The sequence below is a fragment of the Apteryx rowi genome, unplaced genomic scaffold (assembly GCF_003343035.1).
Source record: "Apteryx rowi isolate R43461 unplaced genomic scaffold, aptRow1 scaffold_20, whole genome shotgun sequence".
Lineage (NCBI taxonomy): Eukaryota > Metazoa > Chordata > Aves > Apterygiformes > Apterygidae > Apteryx > Apteryx rowi.
The window spans coordinates 2274599-2293404 of NW_020448308.1; the positions used below are offsets into that span (position 1 = coordinate 2274599).

Genomic DNA, 18806 nt, shown 5'->3' on the forward strand with positions numbered 1-18806 from the left:
CCCGGAGTAGAAGTGGCCAGAATAAATCCCAGAGGGGCAGTGCCTCGTGCAGAAGGAGCAGGACTGCGTTTGTGCGCACCCATAAACTGCTGCATCCAGCGCGAGCTGGGCGTTTAGATGTTCTCATTGTTTGGAAATTTGTTATGGGGAAAATATTAGCAACCTCACAGCACAGAGTTATTTGCAGTGTCTAAGTGGATTGCCAGTCCCTTGAGGCAGGGGCTGTCTGGGTTTGCCTTCCACAGAGCTAAGCATATTGTCAGCACTCAATTAGAAGTGTGTATATGGTTTCGTGCTGACTCAGAGCTCAAAGATAGCCACTATTTTTTCATGTGGAGCATCCCTGCAGTGAGAGGGAGAGCGCAAATGAGCTATTTTTGCCTGAGCCTGAACCTTTCTAACATAATTCCTTTTAGGAAAAAATAAACTGTGTGTGGTTGAAGTCAAAACTAAAAGAAAAGATCTTTTCTTGGAGGTGCCTGTGATCCTCTCAGCCTTCTAGTAACAGAGGAAACGTGGCCTGTGCTCGTGCCCCTGCCCCAATGCCTCTCTCCCCTCTCGGACGTACTTGGTGGCAGGGGCAGTCCCTCGCTGAGATGCAAGGGTTGACCTGTCCGGGAAAGAAAAGAGCAAGGGAGGCAGAGGCAACGGTGGGTTTTTTTAAGCTACAATTTTTGTAATTCCCGCCGTGCACAGAAAGAGCTGGGCAGTGTTGGCTGCTAAGGTGCTTGTGCACCTGTACGGGGTGGGACAGGCGTTCGAAGGCAGAACAGACACCAAGCCGTCCTGCTCGGACAGTTATGCTCTCCCGGCCTCCTCACCACGGCCGGCATTTTAGCGGCTAAGCCACCGAGGGAGGTGTGAAGACAAATGCGATCTCCTTTTGAAAATACCTGCACTTAAAAGAGCCTCCCTCCTGGGATGCCATTCATTAGGTGTCTATTTATTCATTCTTTGCACGGATGATAATTTGCCTCTGCAGAAATGTAGCTCAGCTCCACCCAGCACTGGGACTGAACGGCTTTTGCTGGCGCTGTCGGAGATCATTTACTAAGAGAAATGAGCTGTGTGGCATACCTACTGGCCACTGACGTAGCTGTACCTGCCCACAGCTGCTCTGGACATGATCCCTGCCTCTTCAGTAGCTCATAGCGAATCCCAGCGGATTTCTAACTCTGCCCTGACTTGTACTGTATAGCTCTTCAAGAGTCAGTAATATCCTGAGAGGGCTTTAAATGTAAATGGGAAGAGGAGCTGCTGACTGGGAAGAGACAAATGAAATGCCAGCCGCTGTCACAGCCCTCTCTAATAGAAAGGATTTGTGGCAGTGGGTTGGTCCGAGGCAGCAGCTGCAGCTGCTGTGGTGTCACTTGGGTATTAATTGGGGAGTGGGTGAATACAAGGAGCAGAAAATGCTGTGCAAGAGAGGAGAGGAGCCAGATAGGAGAGGAGACTGGCACAGATGCTGGGCTCCTTTATTGCAGTGCATCCTTCTTTCTGCCTTGTGCTGCTGCCATCTTTCTCTGCAAATTAGTCTTGTTTCCGCCACCTTTCTCCCCAGCTGAAAGCACCGGCACTCTTCTGTTATCTGGATAAAATCTTTCCATCGTGATGTTTGTTTATCACAGAACCTCAACTCCTGGTCTAGAGTGACTTGGGTTTCCATCCCACCTGGTGACATGCCCTTGACTGAGTCTGTTCAGTCATCCGAGGTTGTAAGTGTAGAAAGTCACTTTTTTATTGTTGTTGAGCCTGTGCCTGTTGTTCAGGAGTCTCATCTGTCATTTGCAGGAGTAATTGCAAAAATTGATTCATGGGAAATGCCTCTAACAGGCAGAGCCTTTTTGACAGATCACACAGCCATCATATTCTGCATTTGTTTGAGTCAATCAATGCTTTGATGCATATTTGGATCATAAATATTCTGATATCAGTTGCATTTATTATTATGACAGCTTTGTTCCATTATCTATTGTTTATTAGGTTCTGTTATCCTTTTGTTTTACACCTTGCGGAGCTGTCAAGTCAGCTGTTTACTAGTGACAAAGCTCAGAGCTTCGTTCAGAACAGAATCTTCCAAAAATAAATTCCCTGAAAGGATTTGAGTAACAGCAGGATGCATGTTAGGAGGGAGGCGTGGGGTGATCTTTTTTGATTTGCTTCATTGGAAAGAGGAGGCCTGAGCCTTTTGCCTACTTTTGCCCAGATTCCAAATTTAGACTTCTCATTTATAATCTAGAGGTCATTGAAGCTAATAATCCCACTGATTAATGTGAATTTTGGATCACACCCTCCATGTCTCAAAGCTGAATTAATGAGGTTATTTGGTATTTGAAATGGTAGGATGCTGACTTGGATGTTTCTAATTTTCCCTTTAGAAGCTTTCTTTAGCTTTATGTCATTTTTGCATCGTAAGAATGGCAGAATATCTGATTGGGAGATGAATGAATTTCAGCGTCCTTGCAAGGGCAAGGCGGCTGTTCGGTACTAGTCAGGGTCCTTTTCTGCTTCTCAATTGCCATAAGCAGTCTTGTATCCCTGATGCCAGCTCGCTGCACCAAGGTGCCGAACACTTTGGTGTTAATTCAGGAAAGCACTTAATCATGGAGTTGATGACTCTAAAATGCTTAATATAAGCATGTGCTTAAGTGCCTTGTTGGATGGGGGCCAGCGCAGTTAGGCCCTTGCAGAGTTGAGGTCTGTGAGCCAGTTCTGGTCTACTAGAGCCAACCGCACTGTAGCTCAAGGGTTTCAGCGATGCGCCGTCGGGAAGATGGGCTGTGCTGCAGGGGTTGGTGGGCACCACAAAACGCCCCGTGCGGCAAAGAGCATCTACCCACGTAGCTGCTGTCCTGCCACGAAGCGGGGGACCGGGGACAGCAGAACGGTGGGCTCTGCGGCTGCTCTGGGCATCGCCCTGTGCCGGAGGGCTCTGCCGGCAGCGAGGGGCTCTGCCTGGGCAGCGGGCAGGCAGGGAAGGGGCGGCAGCACTGCCTTGCCTCCCGAGAAGGTATCGGCCCCTCAGCCTCACGCGGGGGCAGCTTGCCTGGGGGTGCAGCGCTAACGTGGGTTTCAGGCACACTGCTGTGCTTCTTGCTCTGTAAAATGGGGGGAGAGGCAAAATGCTGTGCACGTGCCAGGAGCTGTGTTCAGCAGCTTTTGTTTGTGCTGGGATTTCGGGATAAATACAGAGACCGAGCTTTCGATTTATCGGTAAGTTTTATGCCTTAGCTTAACAGCAACATTGTCCACAGCATTACTATTGAAATATGTGCTATAATGTTGCACTTGCTTCTTTTCCTTTCTTAATATTTTTGTATTTGTTGTCTCTTTATTTATTTTACTGTAAATGTTTACAAAGAGTAAATCTGCAATTCCTGTTGTAAACATCACAGTGCAAAGTTGATATACACAGACTAGTATGTCTTGCAAAATATAGATGCAAATGGATATATATCATTTGTGAAACAGCTTTGACATCTTAATGTATTAAAAAAGAAGAGACATACAGATCATTTTCCTTTTCAGGACCTGCATGTTTTAGGGCTATCATGTACCACCATGAAAAAGTCATAATTTGTGTCTTAACCACTTTAATACTGTACACACATTCCACTCAAAGGAGTGTGTATCCTCTGCTCATCTTTTTTTTTTTTTTCTTTTCCTTTTGTACACTTAAAAATAGATTGCTAGAGTTAGTCAATGCCAAATGCCCACCCGGCCTTCCAGGAACCACCCAGTAATTAATATGAGTCATAACTCTGTGACTAAAGAGGGATCTCCAGGCTCTCCAGTGTCCCACCAGAGTCCTCCAGTGAAAATCAACAAGGTTATACCAGAATAACTAAATTGCAGTAAGATCGGTGTAGTTGCTCTCATCCAAATCTCTAATGTGGACAGAAAAAAAGCCAGGTATAAATCAGCTTAAATCAATTTTTGCCAAAGTTCCAGATTAATGGTGAGCACAGCGTGCTTGCCTTTTCTTAGGTATTTTCAGTGGTGTCACTGGTGGGATTGTTTTGAGCAGAGCTGGAGAGGTGAAGTCTGAAGTGGAGGAGACTCTGCCGAGAATATCCCCGCAGGAGCTCGCTCCTGCCTGGCAGAAGTTCTTGGGTTAACGCTCTGGTTCTGGGGGGAAGAAGCACAGGGGAAAGGTGAGTCTGTACTCTTTCCGATAAGGACATCTCTGGCTTCTTAGGATTTTGTAGGTCAAAACTGTTTCTTTTAGAGAAGTAGCTGCTCAGCGATGGGTTTAAATACAAGTTCAGTGCTGGTCAAGGGACCTGATAAGGAGACTGGAGTTTTCTGTCTAACTGCAGGGCTGCTGCCACTAGGATAATAGTAGTGTTAGCTATTTTTCCTCACTTCACCTTAAAATTGAGGGATGAAAGTACTTCAGTTCCTGTGGCCTATTTCTCTCTTCTGCAAGAGCCACCGAGGAGCCCTTGGCTTGCTTTCTGTTTGCGCAAAATTCCTTCCAACCTTCATTTCACCTTTGCAGGGACATTCGGGCAGAGGCTCTTAATTTATGCTGTCCCAGTTTTGCCTATCCCTAGATTTTGAGCTTGCCGTAGACCAAGGGGCTAGTGCTTTCAAATGCAATCCAAGTTCATTGCTCTGGAGTTTCTCTGGGAATGAAAAATCTGTTTGATTAAGGAAGCTCTGCCTTCTGAAAGCCTATCGGACTGAGTAACTTTGTAAGTCAGGGCTGCAGAACATCTAATTAAATGGAACTGCTCTCTAGAGGATTTGGCTTGCAGAAAATTAGTTTTCATGTTCTTGGCCTGATGTTTATTAAATGTTTCTTCCCTTTCTCCTCTTTGCAGTTTTCATCTGCAGTTTCATGGTTGCAGCGCCTATCTTTGGTTACCTTGGTGACCGTTTCAACAGAAAGATCATTCTCAGCTGTGGGATCTTCTTTTGGTCAGCTGTCACTTTTTCAAGCTCCTTCATCACCGAACAGGTAAGGTCTTTGCAGCGGCACTTTGCTGGGTGTCCTGCCTCGGTACCTTCTGGATACCTGCTCCCCGTCACAGTGTGCCTGAGTGGGACGTATCCCTCTGGTGTGGATTTGACCTGTGGCACATTGCATTATCTGAGCTTTTGTGAAGTGTGAGCTATGTAATTGTTTCTTCTTACCTGTGAAAGCCATTATGCTTTGATCGTGCGAGTTCATAAAAAATAACAAGTGAAGCACGTCTAAGCAAGAGTTCCTGTTGATATAAGGGCTTTGTTTTGAGGGAGAGTCTAAAGAAACTTTAAAAAGGCTTTAAAAAGATCCCCAAAAAAGTCTATGGCTACGTAGTGGTTCTCTTGTCTTCTGATATTGTAACAGAAACCATTGGAGCTGGTTAGAAAGTCTGTCTACAGTATGTGGAATGGCGAAATGCATCCAGCAGTGGTTTTACATATGTGCGTTGCTTCCTTTCCATCAAAGGCAGTGGAGGTGTTTGGCAGCACTGAGATTAGGCATAGTTTCAGCTCCTCTTACACTGGCTGATGAATATGTCTGGGGAACCAATGATGGAGCCATCAGGCTCGCTTAATTTTGTCAGGCTATGCATACCATCCCGCACCTGCTTTCAGGACAGCCACAGCACCCCGCTTTGAGGACTCCTCTTTGCATTCATTTCCTTGCCCATCAGAGATAACTCAGAGGAAACAGTGATCTGGCAGTTTCTGAGGAAAAATATTTCCTTGTTTAAATCATATTATAGAGGAGGTTTAATTGCTGCAGGTGGCAACATTCCTGGAGAGACAAATCACAGCTCCTGGCAGCGTCAGGGTGGTTTCCCCACGGGAGGCAGAGGCATCCCTCCCTCATCCTTTCCGTCCAGCTGCATTGCAGAGATCGCAGCGTTGTGGTCACACCTAGGGAACGACAGCCAGAGCCTAAACTTCTCCCTGCTCCCTCCCACTCACACACACGCTGCAGTTTCTAATAAAAGAGAGTTTCCACCTAAAGCAGGCAGCGGTGGTCACACATCTGTCTTGCTTTCATGTTGTATTGATTGTTGCTGCATTTATAAAGAAAAATGCATAGGACCAAATGTAGAAGCCTTTAACTCTGGTGAATTGTTCTGGTTTATAAGGGGCCAGGAAGCATCCTTTCCAAAGAAAGAACGTCTCCCATCTAAAATGAGGAGAGGAGTGGTTTTGGTTTGTTTGTGTAAGCTTCTCTGCATAGCATGCTTTGAAAGCAGTAGTGATCGTAGCCAAAAGAAGGAGGAAACTTTTTTTCCTGAAGGAAACAATTACCTGCTTACAAACACTTCTCATTTTGGGAAGATGCATTCTTGCTCAGGTTCGCATCCATCTCCCTGCAATGGACCAAGTCCCATAGTTACCAGTACTGGAGGAGTAGGCACTGAGAACTGAAACTGGCCTGATGTAATCTATATTGTCGGAGTAGATTTTTAGTTTATGGATTTTTGCCTTATTAGCTGAAATAGTTCAAAGATTAATATATAGCAGTGTGCAGAGCTCAGAGTGGAAAAGGCTTATTTTTAGCCAAAGGAAGAGAGAATGATATTTATAAAGCTGGAATATGTTTGAACTCCAAACCCAAATGCTTGGAAGTCACAAGGCAGCCAAGATCAAAACAGCGTGACTTGCGTAAAATCCTCCTGGATTTGCATCAGTACTGCCTCTGGGCCCAAGCTGCAACCTTGGACATAAACTCCCCAACACTGAGAAAAGTTCCCTGTCATGATTTTACTGTGATCTTCAGCTTTACCATAAAACTTTCCTGTTAAGCCAGAGGGCTCCTGCCCACCTCTTGTTACCAAGCCCAGCAGGTTATGGAAAATTCTGCAGCTACTGTATGTGGCTGCAGCAGTCAAACAAGGTCACAAGCATAATCATGACTTCCATAGCACCCTGCCGCTTCGGTATTCTTTTTGGAGGCCGATCTCTAATTGGGGAGACATGCCACATTGAACAAGGTGAATTCCTGAAATACTAATGAGGAGAAGAATCGGAAAAAAGCTGGTGCAGCGTTTTTCGTTTATGCAGTGACTAACTAGGCATTTTTCCTGCTCTTTGGCGCCTAACATTCATTTAAGGAGAAAACACTGGGTATTCTCTCCAATGTTTTTTCTTTTAAGACAGTACGTTTGTTTTTCAGGGAGGAGGGCTGGGGGCTGAAATATGAAAAAGCTCTGGCATAAATAAAAGCGGTAGCGAGGCCACTGTAATGCGCAGATGAGTGCTCACACGCAAGTCAACATGAAAACACGGGGCTGGAAGGAGCAAGTTGGCGCAGGCTGAGCCCATAGACGTTTTGCACAGAAAACTCCTTTATGGGGTGACAACAAAAATACTGAAGTAGGAGAGAAACAACAGCCATTTAGTAGAAATAGCAAACTGCGATTTCAGGGATTGCCTTTCTCTGAATTTTGACAGTCTTGTGCATGTTATCTCTATGTAATTAATAGAGTACACATCCACACAGCTTAAATTTGGACCATAAATGGAAAGAGACAGTTTCACAGAGGCAGAAGGCAGCTGCAGGTCTGGTGGATGCTGAAGACACCTAATTTGTAAAGGATTTTTGCAGTGCGTTGATAATACTTGTTCTTGACTAAAATTCGGACACTTGCAGGAAAATAATCAAAATGCGATCGTTTGAGTGCAAATCTAGATTATTTATAGTTTATTGGGGAAACAAGCATACAGAAAAGGACATTTTAATTCTTATCCATCCTACTGACAGGTTGTTCAACAAAGAAATATCCCTATAGCAAGAAAAGAACATGGAGAGGAAAAATTAGCTCAGAGGAATGAGTTTTGATCTGGAAAAAAAAAAAAAAGATTGGAGCACAATAACATGCAGTTTGTCTGAGATACTGTCTAAATGCTATTTCATGCTGATTGGGTTAAAATTACAGAGTGACACCGACTGAACCCTGACAGATAAAACAGGGGATTGGATATGTATGCCATACAGACATGTAGTTGCTACAGACCACTGCATTAAGGTTTGTAACCACTTATTAAAATATCCTCAGTTATTTATCTCCAAATATCTTGGGTCTTTTAACAGAAATAATGAACCTCAAGTAAATGAAGAACGAATCTCTCGTCTGCTAGTAGCTGCTAAATAACAGGCTCTCATAGGAAAAAAGAAAATCAGTCCAAAATTAAAGGGATAGTTGCAGAGAATATGGGAGGTGGTAGCTACGGGAAAATAGCAATGCATCAATTTCCTGCCTTGCAAAATAGAAAGAGGGCAAAGAGACACCTAAATTTTTGGTTTCTGTTCATGAGGTCGTGCAGCGCATTTAAAACAAATCAAAATAATAAACCCAAATAAATACCATATCAGAGAGTAATCCCATAAACACGCCTGGTTTCGTGAATGCAGATAGCTAATGAAGGATTTAACTAAAGAAAATAATCAGAAGCAACATGCCCAGGATTATATAGAAAAGCTCGCTTTTTATTCTGCTAAATGAAGCGATTTAACAATTTATGTTAGTACACAGCATTTCTCTAGAAAAACAAGAAAAGATCCCTCCTGCAATGATTATGACTTTGTCTTTGATAGTTACAAGTTTCTGCTCTATAAAACTTCTTAGCGCTTCCTAAAATAAAAGTTGCATAGGAAGTCATTAACAAACTCTTTCATTAATCTAAAATTGTTTAAACTACGTATATATTTAGATGGATCTCTAGATTAACTCTGGTTATAGGAGCCTCAATAAAGTATGTATATATCTTAATTTGTGCTTTATAAGTACAAACACCTGCTCAGAAATTATCTCCCCTTATGCATTCCTGTTAAATAGTTCTGCACCTGCGTGTATGCAAATACATACACATTTCTGTACTTTCACCTGAAAAAGCTTTTGTTTTGATTTTTGATTTTTGGAAAACGTTTGGGGGAAACACTTTCTGATTATTGGTTCAGGCACTGTAATAAATCAGCCATCTAAATAAGCAAGTGAGCTGCTGTGCAGCATGGTCATATCGCAGAGAAGTGCACTGGACACACAAACTTCGTGGCGTTCCTTTACCAAGACACATCCCCATCCGCGCAAACAGCTGGATATTTGTTTGTCTCCCTCTGAATCAATATAAACTCTGATTTAGTAAGTAATCAGTGTTTTCTCTAGATAACAGTTTGATGAGTATAGTACCTAATTGCCTGTACTGTGGCTGATCATCTGGAGCTGGTTTCTGTTCCAGGATGTGATTGCGGGGAACAGGTAGCCTCAACCCCTCCATTTCTCTCTTCAGATAGCTTTGTGTGAAGCCACTTAGTTATCAGGATTGATCGGGCCGTGCACTGAGAGCTTGGTTGTGGACGCTTAGATGTCTCCATCTCAGTTAGCCACAAATAACAGTTCTTACAGCCGACTACTTTGGCCAGAAATTCATCGTAGATGAAACCTTGCTTTCGATGCTAACCTTCCACACCTCTCTTAGCCCAAATTCCTGAGAGAAAGGACTCCTCTCCCTAGTGGGCAAACAGCAATTTCTCAAAGCAAGAGTGAGCTGGAAAGTGGGAAGCTGCAAACTGTTCTCTCAGTCTTGTGAAATACTGCTGTTTCCCATGTAAATAACTTGAATAAAGCAGATTTCTGTGTAATAAGGGTGCTATTTTACAGATGAGCAAAGTATTCCTGCTAAACAGTTTGGCTCCACTAGGGTAGAAGACCAAGTATACCTAATAATCAACCAAATCGGGCTGTGGCAATGTGGGTTAGCTGGGAGGCATCAGAGCTGCAGATGGCAAAAAGTTTGCAAAAGGAAAAGCAAAGAATAGCAAGGTAAAGCAGGAATGTGCTTTTGAATCCTCCACTTCCTTGGTTGTTTCTTCATTTCTGTTTAAGCACTGATATAGCTTGATAAATATTTCTACTACTGTTTTCTTTTTCTTTTGATTCATCTCCAAAAGAGAAAGCAAACAGTCCACTGTGGAACTGTAGTTAGCCTGCAGTACTCGTTAAAATCCTCTTTTCCAGACTTGCCAGATCTATATTTATTTCAGATCCTTGTCTGTCTTGGAGTGCTAAAAGAGAAACAGCAAATTATGTGCAGTATAAAACAAATGGTTAGCTGAGTTAATTTAAAAAAAGGTAAACAGAAACCAACTCTCCCCCTACGCACAACATGATTCACTCCAAGCAAAAAAAAATCCCAAAGCCTTGAGGCTTCAGTGCTCTGGCAGAAGTCGTATCATAAAACATACAGTTCTATTACTTTGCTTCTACAGTGTAAGATAAATCCACAGTTTGAAAACAGAAGCAAAGTTAAAAGCCCCAAGCCATCTTTTTGTATGCGAGAAGGATACTGAGCGTGATCTTTGAAGTCCCCGTGAATTGCTGGAATGTTTATGGCCCATGATCACAACCCCCTATATTTGAGTGGAAATCTCTTTTAGGAAGAACACAAAATAGATTCTTCATGTAACTTTGTGAAGTCTGCTGTATCGGGTGTATACCCGATCCCTGGCCCAATATGAGGTTCTTGACAGTTTTTGTGGCTATTAAAGAAGTCTGTGCTGGATCTAACATGGTATGTTCATGGGCAAGGGCTGTTAGCCGGCTCTGGCATGTTTTGGCAGCCTTTAATGCAGTGCTGGGATCCTACAGATGAACGTATGCTATTGACATTTGGATTTGTGCATGCTTGCCCTTTTGCTAGACTGCTCAGGAAGAATATAGTCCACTGCCTACTCTCTTATCACAGAGGAAGAGATTAGGGTGGGTAATACACACCAGCAGTATTGCTACTCTGTCAGTGGTGTCAACACTCAAATTACTAAGTGCACCTATAACGGCAGCATGCATGCTGCTGGTGTGGTGCCCCCCGCACTGCCTGGTTGCTGTCACCCAGTCCCACGTTGCCTCTACTCCTCCGAGGTGGGACGTGGCCATGTCCCCCAGCTACCAGGGCTCCCTCCTTGCTGCAGCAGACCAGTCTGCTGTGCGACAGGTTTAATTGCGCTGCACTGTGTTGGTGACGGCATTGCTGGTCAGTAGAAGAGATGAACATACCTCAAGTCTGGTTACCATGTGCCTATAACCACTTGTCTGCTGGAGATGGGGTTATCGCACCAAGGGGAGCTTTCTAAAGCTGCAGCTCTTGGAAAGTAGGAGTTGTCAAGTTGCTGAAGCAGTTCTGTTGTGAGAAACTCCCTCTCGGTTTTCGCAGCTACTTGACACTCCAGCTCCAGCCAGGACTATATTGAGGCATAACAAAATCTGTGCTCCCTGGACAAGGAAATATGAGAGTTTCTGGGGGAACTGAAAGACACCATTTTCTCTGATTCCTCTCCAGCAAGAAGGCACCTGCTGTTCCTTCCCAGTATCTTCCATTTTCTGATATGGGCCATGTGGGATGGGCTAGAGAAAAGAGTACTTTATTTATTGCTTATTCTTTTAACAATGAAGCATTGGCTGGGCTGGTTTTAAAGCCTTCTGGGCATCTGTTGAGTCTGCTAGCATCTCTAGCACAGCTGATGCCAAATACTGCATGGCAAACTTACCGTGTAAGAGCAGCATTTTTTGTTGCACAGACCAATGCAATGATCTGAAGTCTCGAAGCTCAGGTCTTCATCTTTCCCTCAAATTTTGCTGACCTAGATCAGAAGGGATGGGAGAAGAGTTATATAAATGTAATAGTAGTAGTCTGCTGAAAAAGCAAGAATTTCTATGTCATGTGATTGTCTCCTATTTGCTTTATATTCCTACCTATCCCTTTCTACCTGTTCCTCTTCCAAGGGGAACTATAAATGAAAAACAGGTTAGGGTGTGCTCACAGCATCAGGCTCACACAGGGAGACTATGAGAGGAGGAGGCTTTTCATGGGTGTTACCAGAAGTGAAACTGTTGTATTTTCTGCTCTCAGTGTGATTTTTTCCCCCCAGTATCTGCATCTATGAATTCGTAAAGCATTCAGGAAAAGTTATTGAAAACCCAGTTGGTGGTGGTAACCAGGACGGAGCCATAAGTATCTGCCATATGTAGCACTTCCCTGCTGGAGTGTGTCTGGAACGGGATCAGTTCTGCCCTCACCTCCAGGGGCTGAGCACAATCTCGAGTACACCCCCAGAGTCTCGGCTTCCTAGAGGCAGAGGCGGGGTACCATGTCCCATCTGAACTTCGGAAATCACCCCAAATGGATTTTAATGCGTGTACAGTGGTGTTACATTCATAACAGTGTGCCTCTTGCTCTGTGTTCCCTACTTTTAAGTTGCTAGCTAGTCTGATGTCCTGCAAAATCTGAATCAAACATTGTGGATGCTGAAATAAGAGGAGATGTTCCTATCGTTCAGTGTGATAACTCAGCTGAGCTCACGCATGCTGCTGCGAAGGCTGCTGTTGCCAGTTCGCTAGGATGAAGGCAGTGATTTGCACTGAAATGTCCAAACCACTGCTCAGGGCTCAGGTGTTTTCTGGAGCAGGTGGACAGAGCTTTGTGATGAAGGAGGACTGAGAAATAGGCTAGAGGCTAAATCCTCATTTGCAGTGGGTCTCAGTGAGGGCTCTCTGTAATAGGCTTTTTTAGGAAACCATTAGTTTTCTAGGTTATTGGAAGATGTTGAAATCATTATCATGGGGTCTGTGATTGTAATTATGATTCCATTGCCTTGGAAGTCTGTGGGAAACTTTTCTGTGTCCTTGTGGGAACTGAATCAGACCCCGCATCTTTTTAAATGAACATGCTTATATTTGATGCTGTTTCATCACATCGTGATAATGCCTAGAGACACCAGCTGGGGACTGTGGTGCAGGCATGAAAGATATTTACAGGCCAAAGAGCTTTACAGCTTTGTCCTGTTTTTATGCAGAAACCTGCATTCACAGTCTCTAAGTTGAAGAGTAGGAAAGTTGAGCTGCTCTGCCAGTTAAGAGAAGGTTTGGAAGCAAGGACTGCTTATAACAATCATCCTGCCTGTCCTGTTTTTATTGTGCCTGAGGAGGAAATCCCACTTGGGTCAGTTACTTGCTGAGGAAGCAGAGAGAAGAGGGCATATTTATTCCTTTGCCAGGCTGTGTGTGTCTTAGAAACATTCTTTCTTGTTGTGTTGTCTATTAAAATATATATTCTGCTTGTCATACTGCAGCAGTTGCCTCACCCCAGAGCATGCTGATGGAGCACAACAGGGATGTCTTATTGCTTCAACTCTGTCTCACTGAAAGATCCTATAATGCCAGAGCATTATGCTTTATAAATAATTATTATAGCCTCTTAAATTCAACCTCATTCAAAACATCTTTGGAATGGAGAAAAGGGGAACTGTTCCTTAAATAGACCGGGATTGAACTAGTAAAAGAAAAAAGAAATGCTGCATGTAAAACAGATTAAGGAAATATAAAACTTCCTGCCAACCTAATGTGGTCCTTGCAGTGGCAGTTGTGACCTGAGGATCACAAGCCGTTTCCGATGCGATGTTCCACTGTTGCATGCTGGGCTCCAGTGCGGAAGTCTGGCTTGGTCAAATGAATGCAGAAGGCAAAGCGGTTCGCTGTACTGCAGTAGCTGGATGGCACCAAGCGATTCTCTTCCTTTGGAAATAAGTTTCCCAGATAACTGAGTATTGTTGGCATTGAGGATGCCAAGTTGGTGGAGCAGAACATATCCCTGGATTTAAGTTCCTCTAATGAAGAGGTCTTGTATATTAGCGTGTGTTACACAACCTTAGAAGAGGGCTGAGAGTAAAGAGTTAAGGTCCTAGATCTCTGACAATAAAACACGAAGCAGAGCCCGTGAGCTGAGGTGGAGCTAAGAACCAGTCTGTCCTTATCTGCAGACATTATTGACAATATTGGTAATGATGCCTACTTTATGACCACTGGAATAGGTGAGGTAACATGAAAGTATTTGTCTCTTTATGGTGAAGCTATGAGAGGTGGGCTAGCCTGAAGACTTTTCAGTGGACAACCAATTGTTAGGACGGGTGTATGAAACTGAGGCTGCCCCAATGTTGGGTTTGTGATGACTGTTCCAAGATAGATGGGAAAAGGCTGTTGCTCTTCCCTGGCTTACTGTTTCAGTAGTGGCTTGCATGCTTCACTAGGGTGTTCAAACGTAGGTCTGGAGGAATGTTACTGTTTGTTTAAGGTAATAAACTGACATGTACTTAGTATGGATGTAAACGAGGCAGCTTATAGCTTGTGTTCTTGAGGCTTATGACTTGGAAAGAAGCATGATCCTTTAGGAGAGTTTGGTTAATGATGCCTCACAGACAATGAAAACAAACAATTAATTCAACCCAGTTCTAAGCTCCTTAGGAGGCCTGGAAACAAAGCTAATCTTTTATTAACAGGGCCTTGGTGGCCTTTGAAAGTTGGACATATTGTCCTGAAAAGCAGGATGCAAAAGAGAGGGAAAATGTTCTTTGACTGAGCTCTTGGTTGCCTGCTAATGCAAAAGCATCACTTACACTATAGGAAGTGTAAGTGATTCCTCAATGGTGCACACAACTCGTGGCCTCCTGGGTCACACATAAAGGCTGGAAAGGAGACCCACTGTGTTCTGGCAGTAATGTGCAAACAGCGTGAAGATGGCAAATATCTTATGGTACCAGGTGCTAAATTAATCTTTTGACGTGTTGACATTTCTTTTTAAGTGCATAAAGTTCATGTGCTACACAAAACATTGGATTTGCAATTCAGATAGCATTGAATTAGGGTGATAATCTCAGACCCATGTAATAGGTTTTGAGCAGGAAGTCCCTGGGAATGGTGCTGATCATCATGTCTGAATACATGACTGAAGTAGTCTCATGAGAAGATAGTGACAAAACATGTAAATGCATTTAATATAGTTAAATGGCATTGTCATTTTGTCAAATAGTCTGGTTTTAGAGAATGAATTGAAGCTACAGCATGACAAAACTTTGCCAATTAGTAACACTTCAGATAGCAATTTAACAACTGCTCAAAGAAGATCATGAATAAGAAGCTAGATAGGAGGAATTAGTAGGTGCATCAACTTCTCTCTGGAAATCTGTGCATGTTTTTACAGCTGATGCTAAAAGTGAGACATTTCTCAGATGCAGTCCAAATGTACTGTAAGATCAGCCTTTCTCATGGCACTTGAATGTTTCTGGATCAGGAAGCCAGAGAAGTGTGAAAACAGAAAGCAGGAAGAAAAATTCCTTTTCAAAGTTTGGATTGATTCTGATTTTTTTTTAGCCAGGTTGCCTACAATGTCTGCCCTGCTGGTGCACTTAGCTTTTAGCCTGTGTGCTAGATACAAAGTAAAATAATGTACTACATACAAAGTAAAACATGCATAGAATCAGCTAAACCAACAGTACAGGTAAAAATGCTGACTGTGAGCAACTTATTTTGTGGTAATTTCATTTAAACCTTGAGGCATTCCATTAAAAATGTGTCCTTCACGGACTATCAAAAAATTGTCTTACCTTTGCAAGTGCATATAGTTAGGACAAAACATTCACACCCGGGTGTCTCCGTCAGTTGACTAAAGCTTTTTTCAAAAGGTGCTGATGGCAGAGCTTCTGAAATTGTCTTGGGGAATAGGAACGTGGGGTTCTGCTCTCTGAGAATCAGGCCTGTCTGTTGGATTTGGCCAAATTTCAGTTTAAAAATTGGTCCAAAGCAAAGATTGCTTGAGCCAGGACAACCCATTGGATTAATGTGGTTAAATCTCACAAGTTTCTATAGGTATTGCTTAAGGTGGAGATGTTGCTAGTGTTATGTTCAGATGCCTGAAACTCTTTGTTCTGAAAAATCAGATATCTCTTCACAGCCAGGTTGCCTAGGTTTGGTCTTTGCTTGTGACTCACTGTGTGGCTGGAACACTATAGCCTGTTACTGCCTTTGAATATCCTTTAGGCGTGTGTATTCTAGTTCATATTCCAGGTACTAATATTTGAAACCTTTGTGGCTACTTTCTTCGTGCATCAAGAACCTTACGTTGTTTCCACAGTTGCAAAGATTTGGTTTTAGTCTCTCAATCCCTCTTTTTGAGATTATGTTATGATTGTCTTTGTACATCTCAGGAAAGGAATGGGGATACTGGCTAATGCCAGAGATACTTGTTGTAAGTGCTAATATAGTGTTCCCCGCCTGATGGGTCTGAAAAACCCCCCCAGTTTTCTCTTGACCCAGAACTACCAAGGTGTCTTGGGGGAACAGTTTTGGAAGGTACATTCTGACTGAGCTGTGCGTAATGGACTTGTAACGTGGATAAATGACCACTCTTTCAGCCACATGGCATGTTACAGACTCCTCTGTTTGTGTCTTAAACCAGGTCTGCAAAGGTGAAAAGACGTGCTTTAACTCAATGTTCTAGCAAGCACTGGTAACATGGGCTCCTAATGTTCCCAATGATCATGTTCCCAATGTTTTATTTGGAGAGAAAACCTTTTTCTTTAAGGTCTGCTTTCTAAGCAGCTATATATGTAGCACTCTACCGGATGGTGTTCTGGTGGATAAGCAAGCTAATCCGTTACATTCCTTCCAATTACATTCCAGGCCCCTGTCATTAATGTGGTATTAATGACCAAGAGACTAAATTGAAAAGAACATAAATCCCACCATTTGAATGTCATGTAATATTTTCCACTGCAGACAGGTCAATCAGATGAGAAGTCCTTCAATTAGTAAGCTGAAATGCTGCTTTGTCTTAACTGAAGCTATTGTCAGGACCTGGGGGTGATACTTCATCACCAAGTGTCTTGTAATTACATTACTTAATTGGATAGAGAATGGGGATTGGGCTTTTTCATTTTTTTGTGCTACCCAAAAATGACTGAAAGTAAAAGAAGAGTCTCTCGGGGCTGCTGCAGGTTTGAAGGGGGGATGCTGATGGGAAGCTGGGTTTCTGAAGCAGCAATTTTCCCATTGAAAGGGAATTTTACATTCAGACTTGTAAGTAGCTAAGAAAATCTTGGTCCTGATTTTTGTAACTGCTGAGCACACAGCAGCTCCTGTAGCTCCAGGAAGCACTGTTGGAGGCTTGCTACTTCCAGGATGGTTTTGTTTTTGTTTTTCTCCAGAGTGCTCAATTAGGTGCTTCATTTCAGAGCCTAACTGTAAGTATCCAGTTGTTAAACACTTCAGTGCTGATTGAAGGGTACCAGAAGTGAAAAAGGAATATCTTAGTCTTCATTGTTTATTTCTGCATACTAAAGAATAGTATAAATCTCATAAAAAGGGAGACTTTAATCAGCCAGAATCTCAAGTACGTTTCCAAATAAAACCTTCCACATTCAATTAAGTGTGGCTGAACAAGTCACCTGGGAGAGCTAAGGCTATTAAAAATGCTATGGAGACAATCAGAGGAAAGGCGAGTGGACTTTGCTTCATCTCCCATGCTCATTTCTATATTTAAATGTACTTTGTTCTCTTTCTCCTTGCTGCAGTCACTCTTTTCTTGTCCTTCTTGTGGGGCTGTGACTACCTGCTGAATTTTTCCGAAAGGGAGTTGCTCGAAGGTGAGGTGCTCAGCCCTGAGAGCTGGTAGGTCTCTTAATGCACCCAAAACACACTGAAGTTTTGAGTGTGTTGGACACAGTGGAGATGGATGCTGCAGAAGAATCAGATCTGCTTTAGAAACTGTCCCATAAGTCCATGCTAACTGTGAAAGGCTTATATATCGGCCCTTGAGCAAATGATTAATCAAATGGACTAATGTTCTAGTAACTCAGTAACGTGCTAATAAACCTTAGTATGGTGTACTGGTCTCATCTGTAAAATGCTTATAACCTCTAGCCAGCCTGTAATAAGTACGTGTGGTTAATATGAGAATATTCTGTGATACATTTATTTGTCATACCTGCCTATGTGGAGAAAGAGGCTGAAATCTTGTGTTGAGCTAAGAGAAAGGAAGGCCCAGGGCATTTTCACTGAAGTGTTTAACCTGAAAGTGAGCTGCCCTTCCCAGTTCAGGGAAAACCTTTGGATAAAAGAAGCCTCCTTCAGCAGACACAAATATTTAACCATGTAAACTTCCTATGTCCAAGAAGGCTTCAAAGAAACCAAGTGAAGAAAAACCTGTTTAGAGTGAATGCAACAGAGACAGATTGGATGAGATGTTTTCTGCCCCTGCGAAGCTCTTGTCTGTGTCCTAGTCACAGCAAACCTGGTTGAAATGGATGTTATTCGGGGGATAGTGGAAGAGCCCCGAAACAATTTTGCTGTGAACCTGAGGCAGAATGTACTTTTGACATCAAGTATGTTTGGAGAAACTTAGAAGACATATATTACTATACCTAAAAACTGTTTCTTACAAAGCTTTGAAGAGCCTTCATCCTCTGGAAAGCAGCTTTGCAAGACTTTGCTGTCTTTTCTATGTCACCAAGCAATGCTGAGGAGCATATAGCTTTCTGGGGAGGCTCAGACACAGCCTGCTGGGTTGCTTTGCTTTCAGAGCATTTTATCAAAGGCTTGATCCAGCCCAAAGCTGCAGTGAGAAATGCTGAGTAGGATGTAGAGTGTGGAGGGTCATGCATTAACCAGGACAGGGCTGTATGGCTTCTTAGTTCTCTTCTGCTGGGTCCCTGGACTTGAAGGGAGTGCAGAGCTCAACCTCCTTGTCAACCCTTTGAGTACTTCATATGGCCTCAAACATGGAGGAGAGACGGTTCAGAGGGGCTCTTATCAGTGTGTATAAATATCTGATGGGAAGCAGTAAAGAAGATGGAGCCAGACACTTCTCAGTGAGGCCCAGCAAAAAGACAAGAGGCAAGGGATGCAAATAGAAATACAGGAAATTCCATTTAAACATAAGAAAAAGCTTTCTTACTGTGAGGAGACGGGAAGTGAAAAGCGGCTATGGTTAAGTGATGACACATGCTATGTGGGAAGAAGAGGGGAGTCTAA

The 18806-nt window shown here is 43.2% G+C and overlaps 1 protein-coding gene across 1 annotated transcript in view; it reads left to right on the forward strand.

The window, feature by feature from the left end:
• SPNS2 (sphingolipid transporter 2) overlaps window positions 1-18806 on the forward strand; it is a 124576-nt gene that overhangs the window by 63259 nt on the left and 42511 nt on the right. Inside the window, exon 3 of the mRNA XM_026063708.1 lies at window positions 4827-4963. Within this exon, the coding sequence (XP_025919493.1) occupies window positions 4827-4963 (137 nt within the window). The remainder of the gene's footprint in view (window positions 1-4826; window positions 4964-18806) is intronic.